The 20,929-nt window shown below is 47.3% G+C and overlaps 1 protein-coding gene across 5 annotated transcripts in view; it reads left to right on the top strand.

The window, feature by feature from the left end:
• CALN1 (calneuron 1) overlaps positions 1-20,929 on the top strand; it is a 128,877-nt gene that overhangs the window by 99,481 nt on the left and 8,467 nt on the right. For all 5 annotated transcript variants that reach the window (XM_015295940.4, XM_015295942.4, XM_004946429.5 and 2 more), the window contains one exon: positions 17,603-17,756. In XM_015295940.4, coding sequence (XP_015151426.2) covers positions 17,603-17,756 — 154 coding nt within the window. The remainder of the gene's footprint in view (positions 1-17,602; positions 17,757-20,929) is intronic.

The raw sequence follows: 20,929 nt of genomic DNA on the forward strand, positions 1-20,929 counted from the left end.
CTTTCAATGGCCTCGCTATGGTCTGAGTCACCAGTGGCTTAGAGGCATGAATATGATTTTAAAAACATGAAAGTGGGAGTTCTTAAAGTTCTGGTGAAAACATTTCCCAGATGTTGCCTGTTTGATTCATGTTGAATTCAGGGAGAAAGCAATGCATGCTCAATGCCTCTGCAGAAGGCAGAGAGCGTGCAATGAAGGGAATGCATATATTGGTGACCACCAGGCCATCAAGAGCAGGCTGGGTTCTTCCAGCAGCAAAGGTGGTGGTTGCTTTTGGATCCCAGACTTCAGGTTCTGCTGAGCTTCTGATGTGCTGCAAGTGAGTATGGGAGGGGAAAAAAATTGTGAGGTAATGTGGTTTTGGCATGACCTGTATGGAGTGGTAAACTCCATGGCGGGTTTGAACAGGCATTTGCTATTTGTGTCTCTGTTTTGGGGACACATGACCTGAAGTTAGACCTACTGTTGTGTTCTTGGAAAGCAGGTACATCTGTCTTTGCTTTGCCATGTGCAGTCCCATTTTGCAGTGTGTCTTGCTGGTCTGTCCCCGGAGGGGTAGTCCAGTATGGGATCATGACTCTTGCCACCAATTCTGGTAACAGGCTGAAATGATGGAGTTAGAGGATAATGTGCAAGAATTAAGAGAGAAAGGAAAGCAGCCAACAACATAAACAGCTGAACTGCTTTTAAATCAGAGCACGGCACCAACAAAATGTCCAAAGCTACCTGGATAGCTTACACAGAATGAATCATTTCTGTACTTCTAATGAAATGTAATGGCCTGCCTCTGTGATGTTGCTTGTTGTGGGGCTTTAGATCACCAGCATACTCAGAAGAAACACTCCGCTAAAAATTCCTTTATTCCTAAAAACCATTTATCACCTGTAGGATTATTTCAGATGTGTTTTCACAAAGCCGCATGACTCCTCATGAGCTAGCACTTACACAACAAGCTATTAAAAAGCAATTAGCGCAAGGAAATATATCTAAGCTATTTGCGGGGCCAATTTTAAGATTCATAACGTTTTCCTGATGGAAGCTTGTCGAATTTATGTAGTCTGGCAGGAGCCAGTCCCTGAGTAAACTCATCAGGGCTCCCAGTGCCCCCGTTAATTTGAGGAAGTCTTTGTTAGCACTGATAAAGACCAGCTCACAGTAATGCCTCTTCCTGCACTGTCCTATCTCTTTCCAGGGCACTTTTCTCAGGCTGGTTCTTGGCTCTTTGCTCTCGCAGATCCTGAGCATCTCAGTTGTATCCACTCCTTTACTGGCTGACATCATATAGACATCAGAAATTGGGTTTTATTCCTGCTCATTGCATGCTGTATTTATGTGTCATCTCTAATAGCTTTTCTCCTCCCTACTTAATTGGGGAGTTATTCATGAATATTGCAAACTACTTGAAATTAGTTTAATTATATTCAGTTTTGGTGTGCACGTGTACATCCATGTGCACAGAGAGCAGTAGGCCATCCAGTTGCCAATGGGCTCAGCAATTCTGCACCAGTAAGCTCACTCATGAAGGGGTGGCTCCAGCCAAGCTCCTTTCCCTGCAGTCCTCACCAACTTTTCCCTTGGAAAAGTTACAAGAACATCAAATTTCTCCAAATAGAGCGTGCGAGTGAAAGAAAATATTTAATATGGAAGGTGGTGGAGTCTGTTATGAACTTTTATTACTTGTATGTAAATGTTGTTTAATCAACCACAGTGGAAAAGAAAAAAGAAAACATACCAAAACAATGTAACCTTATTGTTGAAATCGTCTTTGTTAATTAAATCTCCTGCGTGGCCTTTGGGAGCAGCTGCGTAGTCAGGAGGACAAAATGCAATAATTTTGTTTCAAACAGAAAATTAACTCTGTTTGCTTTGACTGGGGCAGGTGAGGTGATGGGGCTACAGCCTCTCTGATGCTCATCCTTGCATAGAACCTTTACAAAAAGTGAATCTCTTCTAAAACTTGTGCATATACCAAAATCATAGTCCTTGGTCCTGGAAGGACTGACCTTCAGTTCATGTTGGCCTTAGAATCATAGAATTGTAGAGTCATTGTGGTTGGAAAAACCACAAAGATCATCAAGTCCAACCCCAGCCCATCTTCATCGTGCCCTCTGACCGTGTCCCTCAGTGTTACATGCAAGGCTGCCTAATGCATGAGGAACTTCTTCTTCAGACCTGGAAGCAACACCGGGCAGCACTAGTGCAATGCAAAATGTGGGCACCTTCTCCAAAGAAGTCACATTTCTTTTACTGGAAAAAATGTATTGTTGGAAACTGAGCGCTGTTGGTGCCTAAGCTACAGACACATGTGGCAGAGTCTTCTCATCTTGCCTATATGATCACATCCAGGGGCTCTTGACACGCTCCGGTAGAGAGCAAAATGATTCAGCCCAGGTATTCCAATGACGACAAGACCAGTTGATGGGCAGCAGCCACCAGCAGTGGTCTGCACAGCTGTGATGGACAAGTTACCAAAGGGCAGCAGCCATCGGTAGGTTTTCCGTTGTTCATTTCATTATGGTTTTCATTATATTCATTTTGTGAAATCAGCTGTTGTGAAATGAATGTGTCAGGGAAGCAAATGGGACAACCCAAGCACTTAGTGCAGGACCACAAAGCATATCGTGTGGGGACACCCCAAGGGCTTTTCCTGCCCCTTGTTTTGGTTCTGCCACACAGGAAGGAATAATGTCAGAAATATCAGCTGGTCAGAATCTGGCCAGGTATGGCTTTTTTTGTCTCCTTAGATACTTCAAAGCAGTATCACACGGATGGAGCACTCCCAAAGGCATCAGAGCTGACAGGCTGATGGGAGTCAATCAGTTGGAACAGCTGGGCAGGGACAGCAGCAGTCCTGCAGGAAAACCCAGCTTTGTGAAGTGCCTTCGTGAGAAGGGAAAACCAAACACTTGAAATGTGACACAAAGAGGTTTCTCTGCAAACTCTGCCCAGGCACTGGCATTGCTGTGAGCTGTGTCCTGCCTGTGCTGCCGTGACTGGTGTTGGTGACACCAATGACAGCTTCTGTGTGGGTCCTGGTTCATTCTCTCCAGCAACCACTTGGATGCCAAACCATGTGCATCCCTTTCCCACCAGGAATACACAGGGAGGAAGGCAGCTTTGCTTTTTTCACAACAAATTTTGCAGTGCACTTGAGTGGGATTGGACTTGATGGTCCCTTATGGGTCCCTTCCAACTCAGGATATTCTGAGTGTTGTGAGTAGGATTCAACCTCTGCAACACCAATGCATGGAGAAGCTTCAAACTAGAGAAAGCATCTACAAGAATGGGGTGTGGAGAGCTTCGACCTTACAGCAGGGCTGGTGGGGCCCATATGTGTTGATTGCTCAATATGCATTGCTGTCTGGATCTACTGGGGTCATTAGTGTCCTTGTCCCTGCGCTTTGCCATGAACAGACATTATGTTCTCTCAGTGAAGCAGGAATATAACCCTCAATGAGAGCTTGAGGAAGACTTGCTGGGAGGCACCCATGTTAGGCATGAGGGATGTGCATGCGAGCTTGACTGCTTGGTCTTGGCATTGTCTTGGGTAAGGAAAATAAAACTTGGGGCATGGCTGTAGTAGTGAATCCCCAGTAGAGCTGCAAAGCAGTACTACAAACCAGTAGATCCGCAAAGGTAGCTGGAGCCTGAACATGCCGGTGCCTGGAGGCTACCAGCAAATATTTATGGTATTGCTTGGACTCTGGCTGTTTAGAGCCTGTTGTGCTCAGATTGATGCTAGCCATGATTTTGGCAGTAGGCAATGATGCACTTTCAGAGCAATGTAACAGCATTTGTGAGAGGTGTGTCTTTAACATGGTTATTGGGATGTTAAAGGGATGCAGTTAGCTGGGCGCAGGCACTGTGTCTGGAGAGGATGCTCCTCATCCAGCAGGCAGCTTTTAACCTGGAAATGTGTGTTTTAAAAATAGGCCAATCCCAAATGCATCTAGAGACTGAGTGGGAGTGCTCAAGTAGCTTCATCTTCTCCGCTGCAGTGGAGTGTGGCATGTTACTAAGTGAAAACTTTCTCTCCTTTTTTCATCTCTCATCAAATCCACCTTTCACCCCCTTGGTGCAGGAAACACTCCTGCAAAGGGGCTTCATCTTGAGGCAGCAGCTCCCTTCCCACCTCTGAATCCCCTTTTCTGCAATCAGAGGTCTTCACCTGGCATCATTTCTCATGGTTGCCAGTCTTTGGGCTCCTGGGGAAACTCATCGCAGTGGAGAAAAGGGGGAAAGGGACCTTCTGCAGCAGTGGCAAAGCACAAACCCGGGCAAAGAAGGGACATGACCTGCGTGGCTTTTCAGAAAGGCATTTCTCCAGTCGAAGAGGTGTCTCATCCCTAAAATCTGAGGTTTTCGTTAGGGCTGACCACATAACCCTGCAGAATTAATGCGCTGGGGCACACAGTGCAGCAGTGTTTGCATTCATTAAGATAAACGAGCAGAGTTCAAGATAAATCCTAGGACAAATACAACCACTCCTCTCACACAGAGATGCACTTTTGGATCATTAAGATCTTTGATAGCCCAGGAGGCATCAGCAATCCCATCTGCCTGGTGGACTTGAAGAGCCCTTTTGTCCTATGCAAATAGAGCTGCAAAGGACATCCACTCATAGGGACCCAATGAAAGGCACATGGGTAACTTTGCTTTACAAACCCCAGCCTGGTCCCTCCTGCAACCAAGAGTTACAATATTGATTTTACTCTTTCTGTTGTTATCCTTTTTTGTTGTTGTTTCTTTGCTTTTGCACAAGCAGGCACTTCTGTAGCAGATGGGATGGGACAATAATGCTGATTTTGATCCAAGGCTCTTGGGCAAATAATTAAATGTTAACATTTGCAAAGAAATTAGATTTGAGAAGTAATGTAGCCAAGGTCTTCTCTAAACAAACAGATAGCCCAAAGCTTGTGGTGCTGCTGGTGTCCATCACAGCAGATCCTTTCTTCAGGGGCAAAAATCAGATAAATAGATGCTGTTTCTCATGTTCCCTTCCTAGGGTGGATGTCTGCAGTCAGCTCGTGAGTCAGCCTGGCAGGTCTATGTTGGAAGCAAAGGCAAGCTGCATCTTTCCCTTTCACTGTTAGGCCTCTAATTGATAAAGTTTTAATGAAATCAGGGTTTAGAAGGGAGACAGAGCTTTCATGGCTCAGTAACATTTTCTATTAGACCAAATGCTGGGGGAAAAAGAAATGGATCGAGGTTTTGAAGATGCAAGCCCTTCTTCAGAGCTGAAGCAGAAGCTGATGACTCCAAGCGAAACACAGCTTGATTTTATTAATGTCTCATAATTTGATGAGAAAATGAGTTTTGGCACCTGTGCAGCAGAGGCTTCAGTGAGGTGCAGAATGGTCGCTGGCACCATGGGACAAGATGAGATGGGGAATTACTGCCAGGAGGAATGGTCTGATGTCAGTAGAATGCAGTGAGTGGGGAAAATGTAGTGTGTCAAACAACGAAAAGCTTCTTCTTGGAATGAGTAATAATGCATTGGCACAGGCTCCCAGGGAGGTGGTGGGGTTACTGTCCTTGGAGGTGTTCAAGGAATGTGGTGATGTGGTACTAAGGAATATGGTTAGTGGGCAGTATTGGTGGTAAGTGGGTGATTGGACTGGATGATCTTAGAGGTCTTTTCCAACCTTGGTGATTCCATGATTCTATGAGTTGTAATTCCTGAGCCTGTTTCTCTTGGAAATGGAGTGTCATAGGGATGGGAGTGCACAGGGAGCAGGCAGGGGCTCTGCCCCCCATGAGTTGGAGGTGGTGGGTGAATTTTCAGTGTTTTCCTTTGGCTCCTGGTTGGGCTCTGGGCAGGCCCAAGAGGAAAATCCTAACAGTGTTCATATGATCTCGTCATGGGTGAGCTGTGCGCTGTCCTTACAGAAGGTGTTGTGGGATAGGACTGGACATGGCAGTCCTTCTGCATGATGCACAGGGCTGCTGCTTTTCAAGCTGTGCTATGCCCTGAATCTTTGTGTATTGTCATGTTTTTGGTGGTTTATGGTACACATGAAAGAAATTGATGTCACTTTTACAAGGTAGGAAAGAGCCCTTTTTTAGTGAATCCACTAATTCTGTCAGAGATAGCCTTGAACCAAAACAAATTATCCAGATATTTCTACATAACTGTCACTACAGTGGAACAGGACTGTGTTTTCCATGTGCTGTATCACTACAAAATGATCAGTTGCTTTTTTATTTCAGTGGGTTTCTCAACACTGATAAACGACAGCTTCATGTTGTGGTTTGACAGGGGGAGTGAGCTTTTCAGAAAACTGACTGTTTTCAGTGCACAGAGCCAAAGAGTTTAGCAAGGAGGTCAGGCCTGGTGACACACATCACCAGGGCTTGTGGTCTTGTTTCACCCTGCTGACTGGCAGACCTACAGAGGCTGCATCTGGTTGTAAGCCATATTCCTAGGTTACTTGTGAACATGAACTTAAATGCAGCAGCAAAGCAGAGTACTTTTGCTTGGGGAAGCATTGGAAGAGTAGCTGCTGACTGCACTGGCTTTCCATCTGCTGGCAAGGACTTTGGGGAGCAAGATTTGGATTCTGGTGACCAACGAACTCATTAATAGAATGGTTTAGGTTGGAAGGAACACTTAGAGACCATTTAGGCCAACCCCCTCTAATATTAGGCAGAGACACCACTCAGCAGATAAGGCTGCCTAGGGCTGCATCCAACCTGGCCTTGAACACTTCTAGTGATGGGGCAGCTACAGTTTCTCTGGGCAGCCTGTTCCAATATCTTACCATCCTCAACGTGAGACATTTCTTCCTTATATCCAATCTAATTCTAACATCTTTCAGTTTAAAACCATTGCCCCTTGTCCTATAGCTACAAGTCCTAGTATCAAAAGTCTTTGTCATTCTTATAAGCCTCCTTTACGCATTGGAAGACCACAATAGGGTCTCTCTGGAGCCTTATCTTCTCCAAGATGTTCATCTTCAATGTGAGACACGGCCATAGTTTGCTGCCCAGGCCCTGTCCCAGGTTTTGCTGAGTCCTAGAGTGCATTTAGCACAGCAACCACACCAGCAAAATTCGATCTTTGCCAGACTGAGGAGCTGAGCTACCAGGTGACAGTTTATTTTAGCATGAGAAGAGTCCTCAAGCAGCACTGAGCTAAATATTTCTCTAATTCATGCATAACTTAAGTACAATTAGCAGCCTGATCGCAGAGACCTAGGTCAGATGTGACGTGAGTGTGCCGGGACTGCACCTTATGAGATCACAGCTCAGGGCTGGGATTTGGCTGAACCTCCTGCTCCGTGAACAACAGCTCTCCAGTCCCCATCAGCACCCACTGCCCCACAGGGCAGACATCACTGAGGACCATTTCAAGGACATTAGGAAAAATTCTTCTCTGAAAGAATGGTGATGCATGGGTACAGGCTGCCCAGGGAGGTGGTGGGGTCACAGTTCCTGGATGTGCTCAAGAAAAGGGTAAATGTGGCACTGAGTGGCATGGTCTAGAGTGGCCACAGGCATGGACTGGTGGTTGGACCAAATGACCTTATTCATCTTTCCAACCTCGATGATTCAATGGTTGTGTGATTCTAAAAGGCAAGTGTTTGACGTGGAGCTCACAGAGATGCCACCAATGTGCATTGTCCCTTCTCATGCCAAACTTGAGCTTATCCTATATGCTCATACTCCACCTGCATGCTGCTATATCTGTGCTAGACCGTGTTTCATGGCCATTAGAACCCAGTCCCCATGGCCTCCCAAGCTTTACTGCAGCCCGAGAGCAGGCACCTGCAGAGATGCTCATTTTTCCCCAGCTTCAAGGTGTGAGCACTCCATGCCCCCCTCCTTGCTGCAGACCCGCTGCTCTGAGTCATGCATTAAAATTACTTTCCCGAATTTTGTTTTTCTGCCGTGACAGCTGATTTGTATTTTCTTACTTCTCTGCTCTGTCATACTGGTAGCTGGCAAGAGCTTGCAAGTGCCAGGCGAATCGCTGGAGGGGACCTCAGAATTGATCACCTTGTTTTTGCCACAGCAAGAAAATATCACATACTCCTCGGAACGGAGTAACTCCGCAGTTACTCCCGGCTTTAATTGAACTTTCTACCTCGCGGTGCTCGGTTGGATTAATCTTGATTCCAAACAACGGGCATTACGTGGAAGGCAAACTGTTATATAAAAAAAAATAATTACAAAATGCAAATCAAACAAAAGGCGGATCTATGTCCTAGCGCAGCGCAGCAAAGAGAAGCGGGTCAGGAAACATGGAAATCAATCACATCCTTCCTGTCGTCCTCTCGGCGTTGGGTTCGCGGGTGTGGATTGTCCATACGCTCCGCTCTCAAATGAGGGAGCTGAAGTGGAGGGGTTTTTTTTATTATTTTTTGCTGTCTTTTTTTTGTCTCTGGATGAATTAAATATTCACCAGGCTTCTTCAGGGCTTTAGGCTTGGCAGGAAAGATCCATGACAACCAGGAGCCAAGGGGGAGCTTCAGAGGCTCGGATGCTCTTAGCTAATGTGCGATAATGTGAGCTGTGGGCTTTGGGGGGCAGGTGGGATAGACTTGAGAACTTCAGTTCCTACAAATTGCAGGGGAGGCTGTGAAAACAGTGGAAACCAGGTCCCTAGGCTGGGGCAGGCTGCTGTGGATTCCTGCTTTGCTGGATGTGGCGTCGGCACCGGAACCGTTAATAATAACGTTGATGACTTATGGCGTTTAAATGTTTTATTTTTTACTTCCCCTTAGAAAGTGCCAGTTTGACAAATTGAATCAAACTCGTACCCACACGGGTGATTTTCTTCCAGACTTCTGAGGGTTTCTCGCTGGGAGAGAAAAAAAATGCTTTGTTAATATTAAATGTCTTCCAAAGGAGAACGTCCCAGCCCTGAGGCCACAGCAACTTCAAGTTTATAAATATGAGCTAAAAGGTAGCAGCAAACCTAAGGTGAATTATTAGGGATCAAAATGAAACCTCCAAGACTGCGCCGTAGTTAGCAAAATGAAGTGTTTTTGCTGGCTACCTTTGGCCTCTGCTTTTCCTCCTGATATTCTCTGCTCATGAAGCCTTTGCAGGCGATGTCATTTTGATTCAAATCACAGAAAGAAGCACTCTGTGGGATGGTAAGGTCCTGCCTGCTCTGCTCTTCTGTTTTCCATCAGCACCAAGGCAATGCAGTCCCCAAACTCAGCATTATGTTCCCAAACAGAGGGAACTCTGTGTTTGGCTGTGTATACCATACATGACATGGGCAGGAGCCAGCAATGTGCTCTTGTAGAAGAGACCTGGACCTGTTAGAGCGTATCCAAAGGAGGGCACAAAATTGCTCTATGAGGACAGGCTGAGAGCCGGGGCTGTACAGCCTGGAGAAGGGAAGGCTCCAGGGAGAGCGGAGAGCAGCCTTCAGTATCTAAACAGGAGCTGTAAGAAAGGGGACAGAGTCTTCAGCAGGATCTGTTGTGACAGAAAAAGGGGAAATAGTTTCAAACTAAAAGAGGGGAGATTTCGATTGGGTATAAGGAGAAAGTTTTTTACTGTAAGGGCGGTGAGGCACTGCACACATTGCCCAGAGAGGTGGTGGTGCCCCATCCCTGCAGACAGCCAGGGTCAGGCTGAAGGGACTCTGAGCACTGATGGAGCTGTGGGTGTCCCTGTGCACTGCAGGGAGCGGGACCTGACGGCCTTTAAAGGTCCCTTCCATCCCAAATGATTCCATGATTCTGTGGTTCTGTACAAGACCTCTGCTTAATCAAAATCCCTAACGTAACTCTAGGATGAAAGTAACAGAAGCACAAAGGAGGAACTTGCAAAATTGTACTTTTCCGAGCTGTTATGCTGTGTGCTGCGTCTTCATCCCAGTGGTTACTGTTGATCCAGTGCCGGACTGAGATTTCTTTCTCTCTGGTATGCGCTGTGCAAGCTGCTCATTTATCTTTAGGGTAACTTTGCAGGAGGTGCTGCTGGTGCATCTCTCAGACATTTTTTTCCATTTGCTTCTTCTTTATATGCAGCGACTATCACCTCACAGAAAACCCAACCTGCTGAGCACCATTTTAATGCCTGCCTTAGCACAGCCCTCCCATGGTGCCTTAAAGACCGTCTCCAAACCCCGCTGAACTGCGTAGCCGAAGATCTTCTAATACTCCCTTCTTTCCCCACACAGCACAACTGTGTATCATATATTATATTGTTATATTAGTATTGTGATATTATCAAGCACTGGCACAAATACAGTGTCGTTTGTTTGATATCCATCACCTGCAGCATCAAGGATGCCTCCGGTTTCCCATCATAGCTTTGTCTCCCTAGCAAAGCTCTTTATGAATTATCAGTGTCCTTCACACGTTTCAGGAGCACATCTCACTTCCTAATCCGTGTCTGGCATTCTGGAAACGTTTGCAACCACTAAGAAAAAAAATGGGTTCCCTTTGGCTAAAGGAGACATTGAGCAGCAGGGCTACTTAGCTGGTCCATTGACCTCACCAGGGTTTCTGCTTTCTTCTCTCATTCAGCAGCACTGATGCTGCCAGCAGCAGTGCATGAGATGTGGGAAGAAGAGCAGTGGGCTGAATTCAGACTATTTAATGAGGCAGGCAGGACAGGTTGTTTCTATTAGACGGGGTCTTTTGCTCACGCTGGCACAGAACAAGTGAGTCCCACCCCATCCAGCTGATGGATGTCGTGAACTCATTGCAGTTTGGGGGTAGGCTGGAGGTGCTCACTCCCAAATGGGGTTCCATGGCTTTAGCCCTAATTAAAACTTATCGGTTTTCTCCCCCAGAGGCTCTCATAGGCCTCACGTCGGAGGTCAACACGCTGCAATCCATTTACTTATGCACTTTGATTGGGATCAGAGTGGGAGACAGTTAGCAAGGCCAGGGAGCCGTAAAACCGGGCAGAAGAGATCGTTAGAACCTGTTAATTTGTACTTCAATCTGAGAACATTTCATAATTAAAAAAGCAAAAAGGACAAAAACCACTTCTTCATGTTTTAGTTAAACTATTTAAAGTTAATTGAATGGGTCCAGGATTAATATTCCTAGTGTGTTTTCTGCAGAGGCGTTGCTGTGATTTATCCTATCAGGAGGCCAATTCCTCTTAGCCCGGTTTAATAACCATTATACCTCAGCTGTGAAGCGAGATCCGTGCAATCACTGACCTGCTCCCACTGCCCCAGACAGGTGAAGTCTGTGCCTAGCAGGGGAGGGCACCCAGCTAGCCAGGTGTTGGGATGTAGCTGAGGGAGCAGTGGCTCCAGGCTCATTCTCCTACAATACAAGAGGATTTCTCTGCAGACCAGCTGTCAGGAGCATCTTCCATCACCTGACTCAAACGACAGTATCTTTCTGGGGTCGTTTCAGAAACCAAGTCTTGTCCTAGGAATCCCAGGTCATGCAGCCAGAGGGTTTAAGGAGTATTGCAGAGCTACACTGGGTACAGCAGGGGCATGGCAGGCAAAGCTAATGCCGCCTCTGCAGGGCATGGGGGAGGGACCAGGGGAGGAAACATGGAGGGTACCAAGCATTGAGGATGCCTTGCACCCAGTCCTGATCTGCAGGCTTGCCCTAGCAAGCACTTGGGTGTGAGCTGTGATAGCCCAGTGTGACAAATCAGCTCGTTAGATGTGCCAGTTTGCAGAGTAACCCTGAGACCCAAAGTGGCATGTGGCAGAGTGGGCATCTGTGCCATCGACAGCAGCTGCAATGAGATTTGGGAGTGTGCAGGGAGCAGGACAGCACATGGGGAAAGCAGAAAATGGAAGAGTTTTGTTCGGTGCTCTCTGAATGTCTCCCAGCACTAAGGGTGAGGAATTAAGAAGCAACAGTATTTAGAAAATGATGTTTGAAGCACCCTGACCATTGGGACTGGGGGATGAGTGGACCTCCCCAGTGGGAGCAGGACAGGATGCAGGAATCTCTGGCTGCACAGAAGCAGGGACTGTATAGATCTACAGGAGTTCTGCCTTGCAAATCATTTTCAGTGCTGTCTGTTGCCTCGTTCCAGTGGTTCAGGGGTAAGTGCTGTGTATATTGGTGTACCAGCAGCTCTGAGCTCTTAGCAGGCAGCAAGCAGCAGGATGGGGTGAGGAGCCCATCTCCATCCCCACCATGCAGGCCATTTCTTTTCATTAAGCTCAGCACTGAACTGAGTGTTGCTGTTGTTTTTACAATGGAATGGTATTTTTCCCTCATGGGAAAATGCCAAGCTGTCAAAACCTTAACTGGTCCCTGGTTGTGCCTCAGCTCCACATGAGGTGGATGTGGATGGAGGGGATGGGGATGGGGATGGAGATGGATGGAGATGGTGGGGATGAGGATAGGGGTGAGGATGGAGGTGATGGGGATGGGGGTGAGGTGAGGATGGGGATGGAGATGGTGGGGATGGGTGTGATGGGGATGGGGATACAGATGGAGATGATGGGGATGAGGATGGAGATGCGGATGGAGATGGTGGTGTTGGGGATGGAGATGGATGGGGATAGGGATAGAGATGATGGGGGTGGGAATTGTGATGAGGATGGAGATGATGGGAATGGAGATGCAGAATGAGGTAGATGATTGGGATGGGGTGAAAGTTCAGCCTTGTGGTTCACACCAGGCACCTCACCTGCAGTGAGCCTCTCTGGCCTCCTCAAGGCAAGTGGTTTCTTGCTTCTGGGCTGCAGAAACACAACTGCTCTTTAGCACGGTCCTGTTCTACCCAGGCACGCAACAGCCAAGCTGATAAAAAAGCACGTTGTGGCCCATACACCAAACATCTTGTAACCTGCAGGATGTGGTGTCTCTCACTGAGCTGCAGACATCCCAGCCACACTCCTCTGTGTCCCTGCACAGCAATTAGGATGGCTGGGGGACACACAGGAGGTATTGACAGGCCAGATTGGTTCGGAATGCTGCATCATTTTGTAGCACAAACTTGAGCCAGGTGCTTGGGGTTGAGGGTGCTGTGAATACGCACTTAAATCTGATTTTAATTTGCCAATATATGTGCAGTTCCCTGCTGACAAAGCTGCTGGGAAGAATGGAGTAATCTCCTGTTAGCAGTAGCCATTGCAGTAATGAGCCTGTTACTATGGAAATGAGCTTGTTAGCCATTCCCTCTCCCCAGTAAGTGGGATGCTCGGGTGCAGCATCAGGGAAGCTGGCTGTTCCTGAAAGCAAGTGGTACCCAAGGCGATAGTGACCCTAAACCCAAGGTAGGGCTGGAGGAGCTGTTGCAAGCCCTCAGGTACTGGGATGGATGCAGTGCAAGGTGGCCTGGCCCTCATCCTGCTGCCACAGAGCCAGCTTAAGCAGAAGGGAATTGATTGCCAAACTGCTCTCTATCATCTTTGAAAGGTCTTGGACAATAGTCAGCATCACTCTAGTCTTCAAAAAAGGGCAAGAAGGAGGAGCCAGGAGGATCCTTCTTCAGCTTATGGTGTAGGATCAGCTGCCCTCAACTGGATGTGTGTATGGAGAAGAGCAAAATCATAGAATCACAGATTTCATCAATCAAAATACATCCTTTGCTTTCACTGCTGCTGCTGCAGGACTCCCACTCCTCCTTCTGTGGGCGTGTGGGCCAGCAGCAGGGTGGGTAGAGGAAGTTAGGGTTGTTCTTAAGGTAGCAGTGATTCGAGGAGACACAGAAAATGGCATTTCTGCTTTAACACCAGATGCACGCTGCAGGTTCGGAAATGGCTCTGTCCTCTGTCCTGGGGGATCACGAGAGACACTGCAACATTTGGGTGGGCAAGCAATCATCCTTAAGTAGCACGTTCTCTTTGTTAGAAAAGCAGATAAAATATATTGTGGGAAACTTACAGCAGGAGTTGTTGGTCCAAGAGAAAACCCCCAGAGCAGTGGTTTATGAGCTCAAAGCCTGTCTGACTGAAGGAGCAGCTGCACGATGCGCTGGGAGCACTCGCTGTGTGCATTCAGAACCAGTAATATCAGATAGATCTGCTGGTTACAGTGCCTGACGTCCACCAGAAACTGCAGTGGACAACTCCTGGTGCCAAACATACAAACCAGTGTAGTGTTCAGGGTTCTCACTGCATCACTTGGCTCATAGGGTGTCATTAGGAACAGCTTGTTTCTATATCATTGCTTCCAGTGTATTCCAAGAGCATCAACTCAGAAGAAACATCATTGATTTCTTCTAATTATAAATCCTATTGAAAGTTTTAAGCTTGCAGCAGTCACAGTTCTTCTCAGCAGAGCCAATAAAAGTTACGAGTTGCTCCCTGGTTACTGTCATTACAACAATAAAAAGCCAGAGTAATTGAAAAGTGAATCAGGGAAGCTGCCAGATTGGAGAGCAATGATTATAGAAGAAATTACCTGGGAGTCCAAAGCTGATGCAAAATGATGTCTCTGGCTGCATTGAGCTCATGCCCAGTCTGAACAAACTCCTGTGCTGATAGGTATCTAATGGAGGAAACACCTCCTGCATGCAAGTGCTGGAGCACAGAGCAAAGCAGGAGCAATGAAATGCTTGTGTCAGCAGGTCAGGCACTCAGGGCAGGAGCCAACAAGGGTTGCTGTGACCCCCATCTGAGATCATAGAATCATTAATGTTAGAAAAGACCTCTAAGATCCCCAAGTCCAACCCCATCCCACCCCCGTCATGCCCACTGACCACGTCCCTCAGTGCCACATCTCCATGGTTCTGGAACACCTCCAGGGATGGTGACCCCACCACCCCCCTGGGCAGCTGTGCCACTGCAGCACTGATCTTTTGGAGAAGAAGCTTTTCCTAATACATTTCCTCTTCCTAGAAGACAAGGTGGCAATGGAACAATAAATAATTTCTCCCTGTATCGGCATCAAGCTTAAAAGTAAGAACTGGAGACACAGCAACAGATGCATATCTGTCAAGAAAAGAATTATTTCCCACTAGACAGATTAACTGGTACAGGAAGACCTCAAAGCCCACAAGTCATTAATGTTTCCACACTGTTAAGATAAGCAGATGCCCATGATTGTGTTTGTAATCTAGGTACCCTGAAGCAAGGCAACAGGTAGCAACACAGTAAGCTATGACATCATGTTGGCAGTGATACTGCCATAAAGGGAGACCTGAAAAGCCCCCTAAGGGAGAGAGGAAAGGAGTGACATATCTCTACATCAGGGATAGTGTATGTTTTGCTCTCCACATGGCCAAGATACACCACATACAGGAGATCCATTGTACTCAACTGCAGTGCCCATAAGAAATCTTTGAGCACTTCCAGCAAGTCTAAAGAAGGCTCACACATCCCTGCAGAAGTCCTCTAAAAAGGACACAAAGAAAGAAAGATGAGCTCACAAAGATGCTGCTCTGGGCCTTGAGCTGTCCCAGGTGAGCATCCATGCAGATTGGTGACAAGTTGTGGACCACTTCCAGAAAGACAGTTCTCCAAAGAGGGATAGAAATAAATCTGTAAACTACAGCAAGAAGTTTGTATTAGCGTCAGAAAAGTCCAGCATGGGTTGAACAACCCCATCCCTGGAAGTGCCCCAGGCCATGGATGGGCCCTGGGCAGCCTGAGCTGGTGGTGAGCACCCAGCCCACAGCAGGGGTTGGAAATGGATAGGCTTTGAGGTTCCTTTCAACCCAGCCATTCTATGATTCTATGATTACACTCTGAAGAGATAGGACAAGATAACCCCAATGCAGACAGGCTGCTCCTGTTGATAGGAAGGGACCGCTAGGGCAAGTTATGGGTTTCAGTGTGGGGTGGACTCAGGAATACACCAGGGCTGAAGTTCAGGTTTGAGTTTCCACAAGAGAAAGACCTTGCAGGAGAAAAGGACTGGATCGTACGTGAGAAAGCATTGCTATCCCCACAGGTACACATCCACAGCACCACTGTGCAGGCAGCACTGCAGGAACCAAACAGGAGGGCTGCAAACCCCGGGCAGCCCCATGGCATTCTGCAAACCTTTGCTAATGACAGCTCCTGACACTGCTGCGAGACAACTGCACTCATCGACCCCAATTTCCACACCATTACTTGCCAGGAGAGATCCTTTCCTTAACTGTGGTTGAGAAGCACACAGCTGAGTAGTTGAGAAGTACACAGCTGAAAGCAGAGTATGAGGGGTGAGATTTCCTCGTGCACAGCAAAGCAAGCTGGAAATTTGTGACTGAGTGCAGGGGGGATTTGCAATTCGGCTGTGAACTGTGCAGCGAGGGGCTGCTGGTGATCGCAGCGTGCTCACTATCTATAGCTGAATGTTGAGTCCCTGAGGAGCAAGGAGAGCAGCAGAACAACCAAACCCACCAAACCAGGGTTTCAGTGAACTCAGCTGAGGCAAAACATGGGAACTTTGCCTGCCGTGCCCCCACTGTCCACTTTTCTGCAGACTTTCTGCACCGGGTTTTAAATCATTGCATGAAATAAATAAATAGGATGGTAGGAATCAGTGCTTCTAAATGGGTTGATATATATGCATGTGAGCAAATCTGCCTGTGAACACACAGAAATACATAAACACGTCAGGGTTTGGGTTTAATCCCAGTGCACGTATTTCTCTCAGTGGATCACTTTGAGGTCTAATCATTTTGCTTCTGTGCAGTGAGGTGGGGAGCAGTGGTCAAGGAAGACGACCTTAGATAACGCACTGAGCAGCTCAGAGCTGATAAGATTTGTCCTGTCCTTAAAGCCCAGGGGGAAGGAGGGGGGACTGATGATGTACCACGTCCTGATGCCTGCTGTGCAATCTGATCACACACTATTGCCGTGCTCTCAAACGCAGAATTGGGCACAGATTTGCATCACATTTCCTCCAGTGTAGAGTTAAGCTAGTGGACATGCCCTCTCTTGCGTGCCATTAGCAGATATCAGTACCGTGGACCTTACATGTGTGCGAAGATCCTCTGCTGAAAAATGTTCTTTTTACATATTCTGCAGGAAAAGTCTGGCTTTAAAGCATTTATTTGGTATGCACAGGAACAACATTTCTATGAGAGAAATGTTCTCTGCTTTTGCTGTTCACACTGGAGTTGTGAGGAACAACAGGGCAGAGAGAAAATCGTGCCTCATGGCAGAGCATGAGGTGGGGGTCAACCTCTTCTTGCAGGAAGCAGTGATAGGACAAGAAGTGATGTGCTTAAATTGCACTGGGGGAGATTCAGGTTGGATATTAGGAAACATTTCTTCTCCAAAAGAGCGGTGCTGCAGTGGCACAGCTGCCCAGGGAGTGGTGGGGTCACTGTCCATGGAGGTGTTCCAGAACTGTGGAGGTGTGGCACTGAGAGACACGGTTATGGGCACGGTGGGATGGGGTTGGGGTTGAATTTGGTGATCATAGAGGTCTTTTCCAACTTTATGACACTATAATGCTATGATAAGAGTGACAGGAATTTCTAAGAGCTTCAGCTCTGCTGGGTTGGCCAGGGCTGATGCTGGATTGCTCTATCTCTACAGCTCTACTAGCAGTAAGTAAGCAGCCAAGAGCTCTAGCAACATCCATTTGAAACACTGCTAGTGCCCAGTGAACCCAAAAGAGCAAAATTTGCAAAGTTATATTGAGCTGCTGAAATGAGGTTGGAAAAAAGCCCACAAGTGGGGAACAGAGATGTGCCCACATGCCTGCTTTCATCCCAGTACCGTGCTGCTCCTACTGCTGTGCCTAACTTAGTCCTCTCCCTGCAGTTCGACATGCAGAGGATAACGCTAGAAGAGCTGAAGCACATCCTGTACCATGCCTTCCGGGACCACCTAACGATGAAGGACATTGAGAACATCATTATCAACGAGGAGGAGAGTTTAAATGAAAACTCTGGCAACTGCCAAACAGAGTTTGAAGGTGAGGATGTTTCTGTGCTGTTGTTCTCTTCCTGTTTCCTTTGTAAAACTCAGTCTGATCCTGGACGTGCCACAGGCAGGGATGCAGAGTTAGCATGGAGTAAAATCTTGTGTTTCCCTATAGTTCCTTGGACTGTTTTCAATTCAGCTTTGCCATTAGATGGCTTGCATGGCTACAAAACAGTAGTTGGGCTGAGCTTCACTTTGGAGCAATCAGGGAAGTGAGATCCATGGGTCAGCTCTATTGCCTTATAGGAAATGGCAAGGAGTGTTTGTGTCAAACGTAGCCAACCTTGTCTTTTTTTGCCCAGTGTAAGAACATGGCAGACAATTTTACCTACAAAGCCCAAGCCCTGTATTTATTCACAGTGCAGAAATCCATTGATTCCTGGCAAATCAGTGAGCTGCTGGTCAGCAGTGGAGCAGCACCACTGGATGAGCTCCAGGCTGAGCTATGGGAAAGGAAACTTTTTGCTTTGTAGCTGTTGCTCAGTGCAGCACCCTCTCAGCTGTGCCCCAAGACTGCTGTGTAAGTGATCAGCAATGGAGATAGGATGCAGCCCGAACTTTTACAGCGCATTATGCACTTTGAATGGAGTTACCACTGCTAAGGACGTTCTCCTTTTACCAAGATGAAAAATTTACTTAAGGAAACCATTTTAAGCCACCGTAGGAGGGGTTTTCTTTGCCAGAGGAACTCATGGTGCTCTGTAGTGTTGCTGCCTGGAACAACCACATAGGCAAATCATTTCAAGTACAGACAAGTCCAGGGAGATACCTATGGTGGAACTCGGGGTTTGAGCACATCACCTGCTGCTTTCCCACACCTGGTGCCTCTGAAGGGGCATCAGACAGAGATGCTGAAGCATTTTACAATAAAGCAAAGTGCAACACTTAGCCTGGCTAATTAATGAGATTCAAACACCGTATCCAGCACACTCATCCTCTGCTAACTACTGCAGAAAAGATGCAGAAGATTACGGCTGAATTTTAAGAAGCCTGCAGGAGGGAGGCAAGCAGCAACGCTCTTCAAACCAGGCCAAGCAAGCAGCAGGGAGGGAGGGATGCTTATATCCGTGGATGGAGCTGTTGGTCCCTGCTGACCTGCTGAGCTGGTGGAGCCATGCCCCAGCTGTCACTACTGCATTGGCAGTGGGGTGAACTATCCCAGACACAGAACCATGGGTCCGAAGACTTCAGTGCTCAGCGTCTCATGTTGGAAGTCCCAGCTTCCAAAAGTACAGCGAGAACAGCTTTTCTCGTGGGATGTTGGCATGGCTGGTGCTAGGCAGAACCTAGAAGCAAAACAGACCCTTTTTTAGATGTTGTTAGAAATACACACACGCGCACAAACCCACCAGAGAATTAAAGATCAGCTCAGCACTGTCAACCAAGATGCTAAGTTGTGCTGCAGGTCCCAGAGGAAGGGGATGGTTCTGGTCTGCAGCAGCTCTGACAGAAGCGTTTCTCTCAGGGAAGGCAGGATGAGAGCAAGCGATGTCCTGCAGCCCTTGGCTGTGGATGTGCCATTACCTGAAGGACCTCCTTGTGCTGGAGGAGACCAAAGCATTCCCATTTCCCATACACTGAGTTCCCTGCAGGGCTCAGAATGACAGGGGCTGTGCTGGCACTGAGGGAGAGCTGCTGTGACACATGTTGGACAGCATCTCAGCCTGGCTTTAAGTGTCTCCATGTAGGTTAGTTGCTCTTTGCCCGCTTGTTAATTAGCAGAGTGAAGGAGATGCTTTTGAGTACGGCCCCTCTAATTTATTTGAAGTACTGCACTGGAATGAGGTGAACAGCACTGTAAAAAGTAACTGCTTCTTTTAACTATAAAGGTAGCCTAAAGAGACTTAACTTAGAGGTTTACATCTATATTTAATGTGCATTTCATCCACCCCATTAAAGTGGCTTTAATTATGGGTAGGAATGAAGCCAAGATGGGCCCTGGTGGTTTTCACTGAGGTTAGGGGAGGACAGGTACCTTCAGTTCCTTGCTGCAACAGGGGCTCTGCACCCACCATCACCTCTGGGTATGTTGTTGCCACCAAAACAGAGCCCTGAGACCCTTCTCCATCCTGCACACTTGGGATCTGCTCAGCCCAGCTCTGCCTGGATGATAAATTGATAGAGCATAGAAAAGTCTGAAGAGCCCCACCAATCTGGAAGCACTGAGGCCAGTCAGGTGCTAACCAGCACTGCACAGGTACTTTTGCCATCAGCAGAAATGTACATTTCTGTCCTTCTCCTAACTTGACCATTTTGGCTTCTTGTCGTAATAAGGCCTCCAAAACTAAGATTTATAATATTCATTGTATATCAGCACAGATAAAGTGCACTATTTCTCTCTCTCATACTCACACGCAGCCACACACACTTTAAATGAAGTATAGAACTCATGTTATGGTCAGAGACAAGTCCAGGATTTTGTTCAGCTTGCTCTGAACATGAGAGTCATTTGCAAGATGTCAGCTCTAGGCTCGCATTACAGCTTGTCCTCTTAGACATTTCTGGGGAGCTTTGTTAGCCTTCTACTTGATGAAGTAGAAGGCGCTTGATGAAGCAAGGCAGTGAAAATGCCCAGCTCCCCAGTACCAGCAACTCATACCAGCCCTGACAATGAAGAACACAACCAGAAGGGAGGTGCAGTTATATTTTCAGCCCTTCTCGTTGCTTATATTAATGCTTAGGGCAGGAGAGCAAGGCTGAGAGCCAAGAAGAGTGCATGCTTTAATGGGAAGAGACACAAGGAAAGGACAACTGTTTGGAGTGACATTGCAGTAACAAAAATTTGTAGCACAAAAACTGTCTGTCTGGCAGTTCTCTTTATCAGAACTCTCACGACATTAAACTCATGGCAAACAGGTGCTGGATGGTTACAGTGATGTGGCCTGACTGCCTTTTTCTGCCAGCTCTCAGTGCTCCCCCTTGAGCATCCCAGGCACACAGTGGGCATCGTGACCAGTCTGGCAGTCAGAGCTAGTGATCTAATGAGCTCCAAAACAGGTTGGACCTGTTGAGCCTATGTCTTCTGGAGGAACTGCAGCCATGGCAGTGTGTATCTGCCACCCCTTGGCCAAGTCTTCCCAGCCAGCATGTTGAGAAAATGAAGGATGAGCCTCAATGTGCTTCTTTAGATTACCTTTATGTTGGGAATTGCTAGGAGTTGCTTTC

The sequence above is a fragment of the Gallus gallus genome, chromosome 19 (assembly GCF_016699485.2).
Source record: "Gallus gallus isolate bGalGal1 chromosome 19, bGalGal1.mat.broiler.GRCg7b, whole genome shotgun sequence".
Classification (NCBI taxonomy): Eukaryota; Metazoa; Chordata; class Aves; order Galliformes; family Phasianidae; genus Gallus; species Gallus gallus.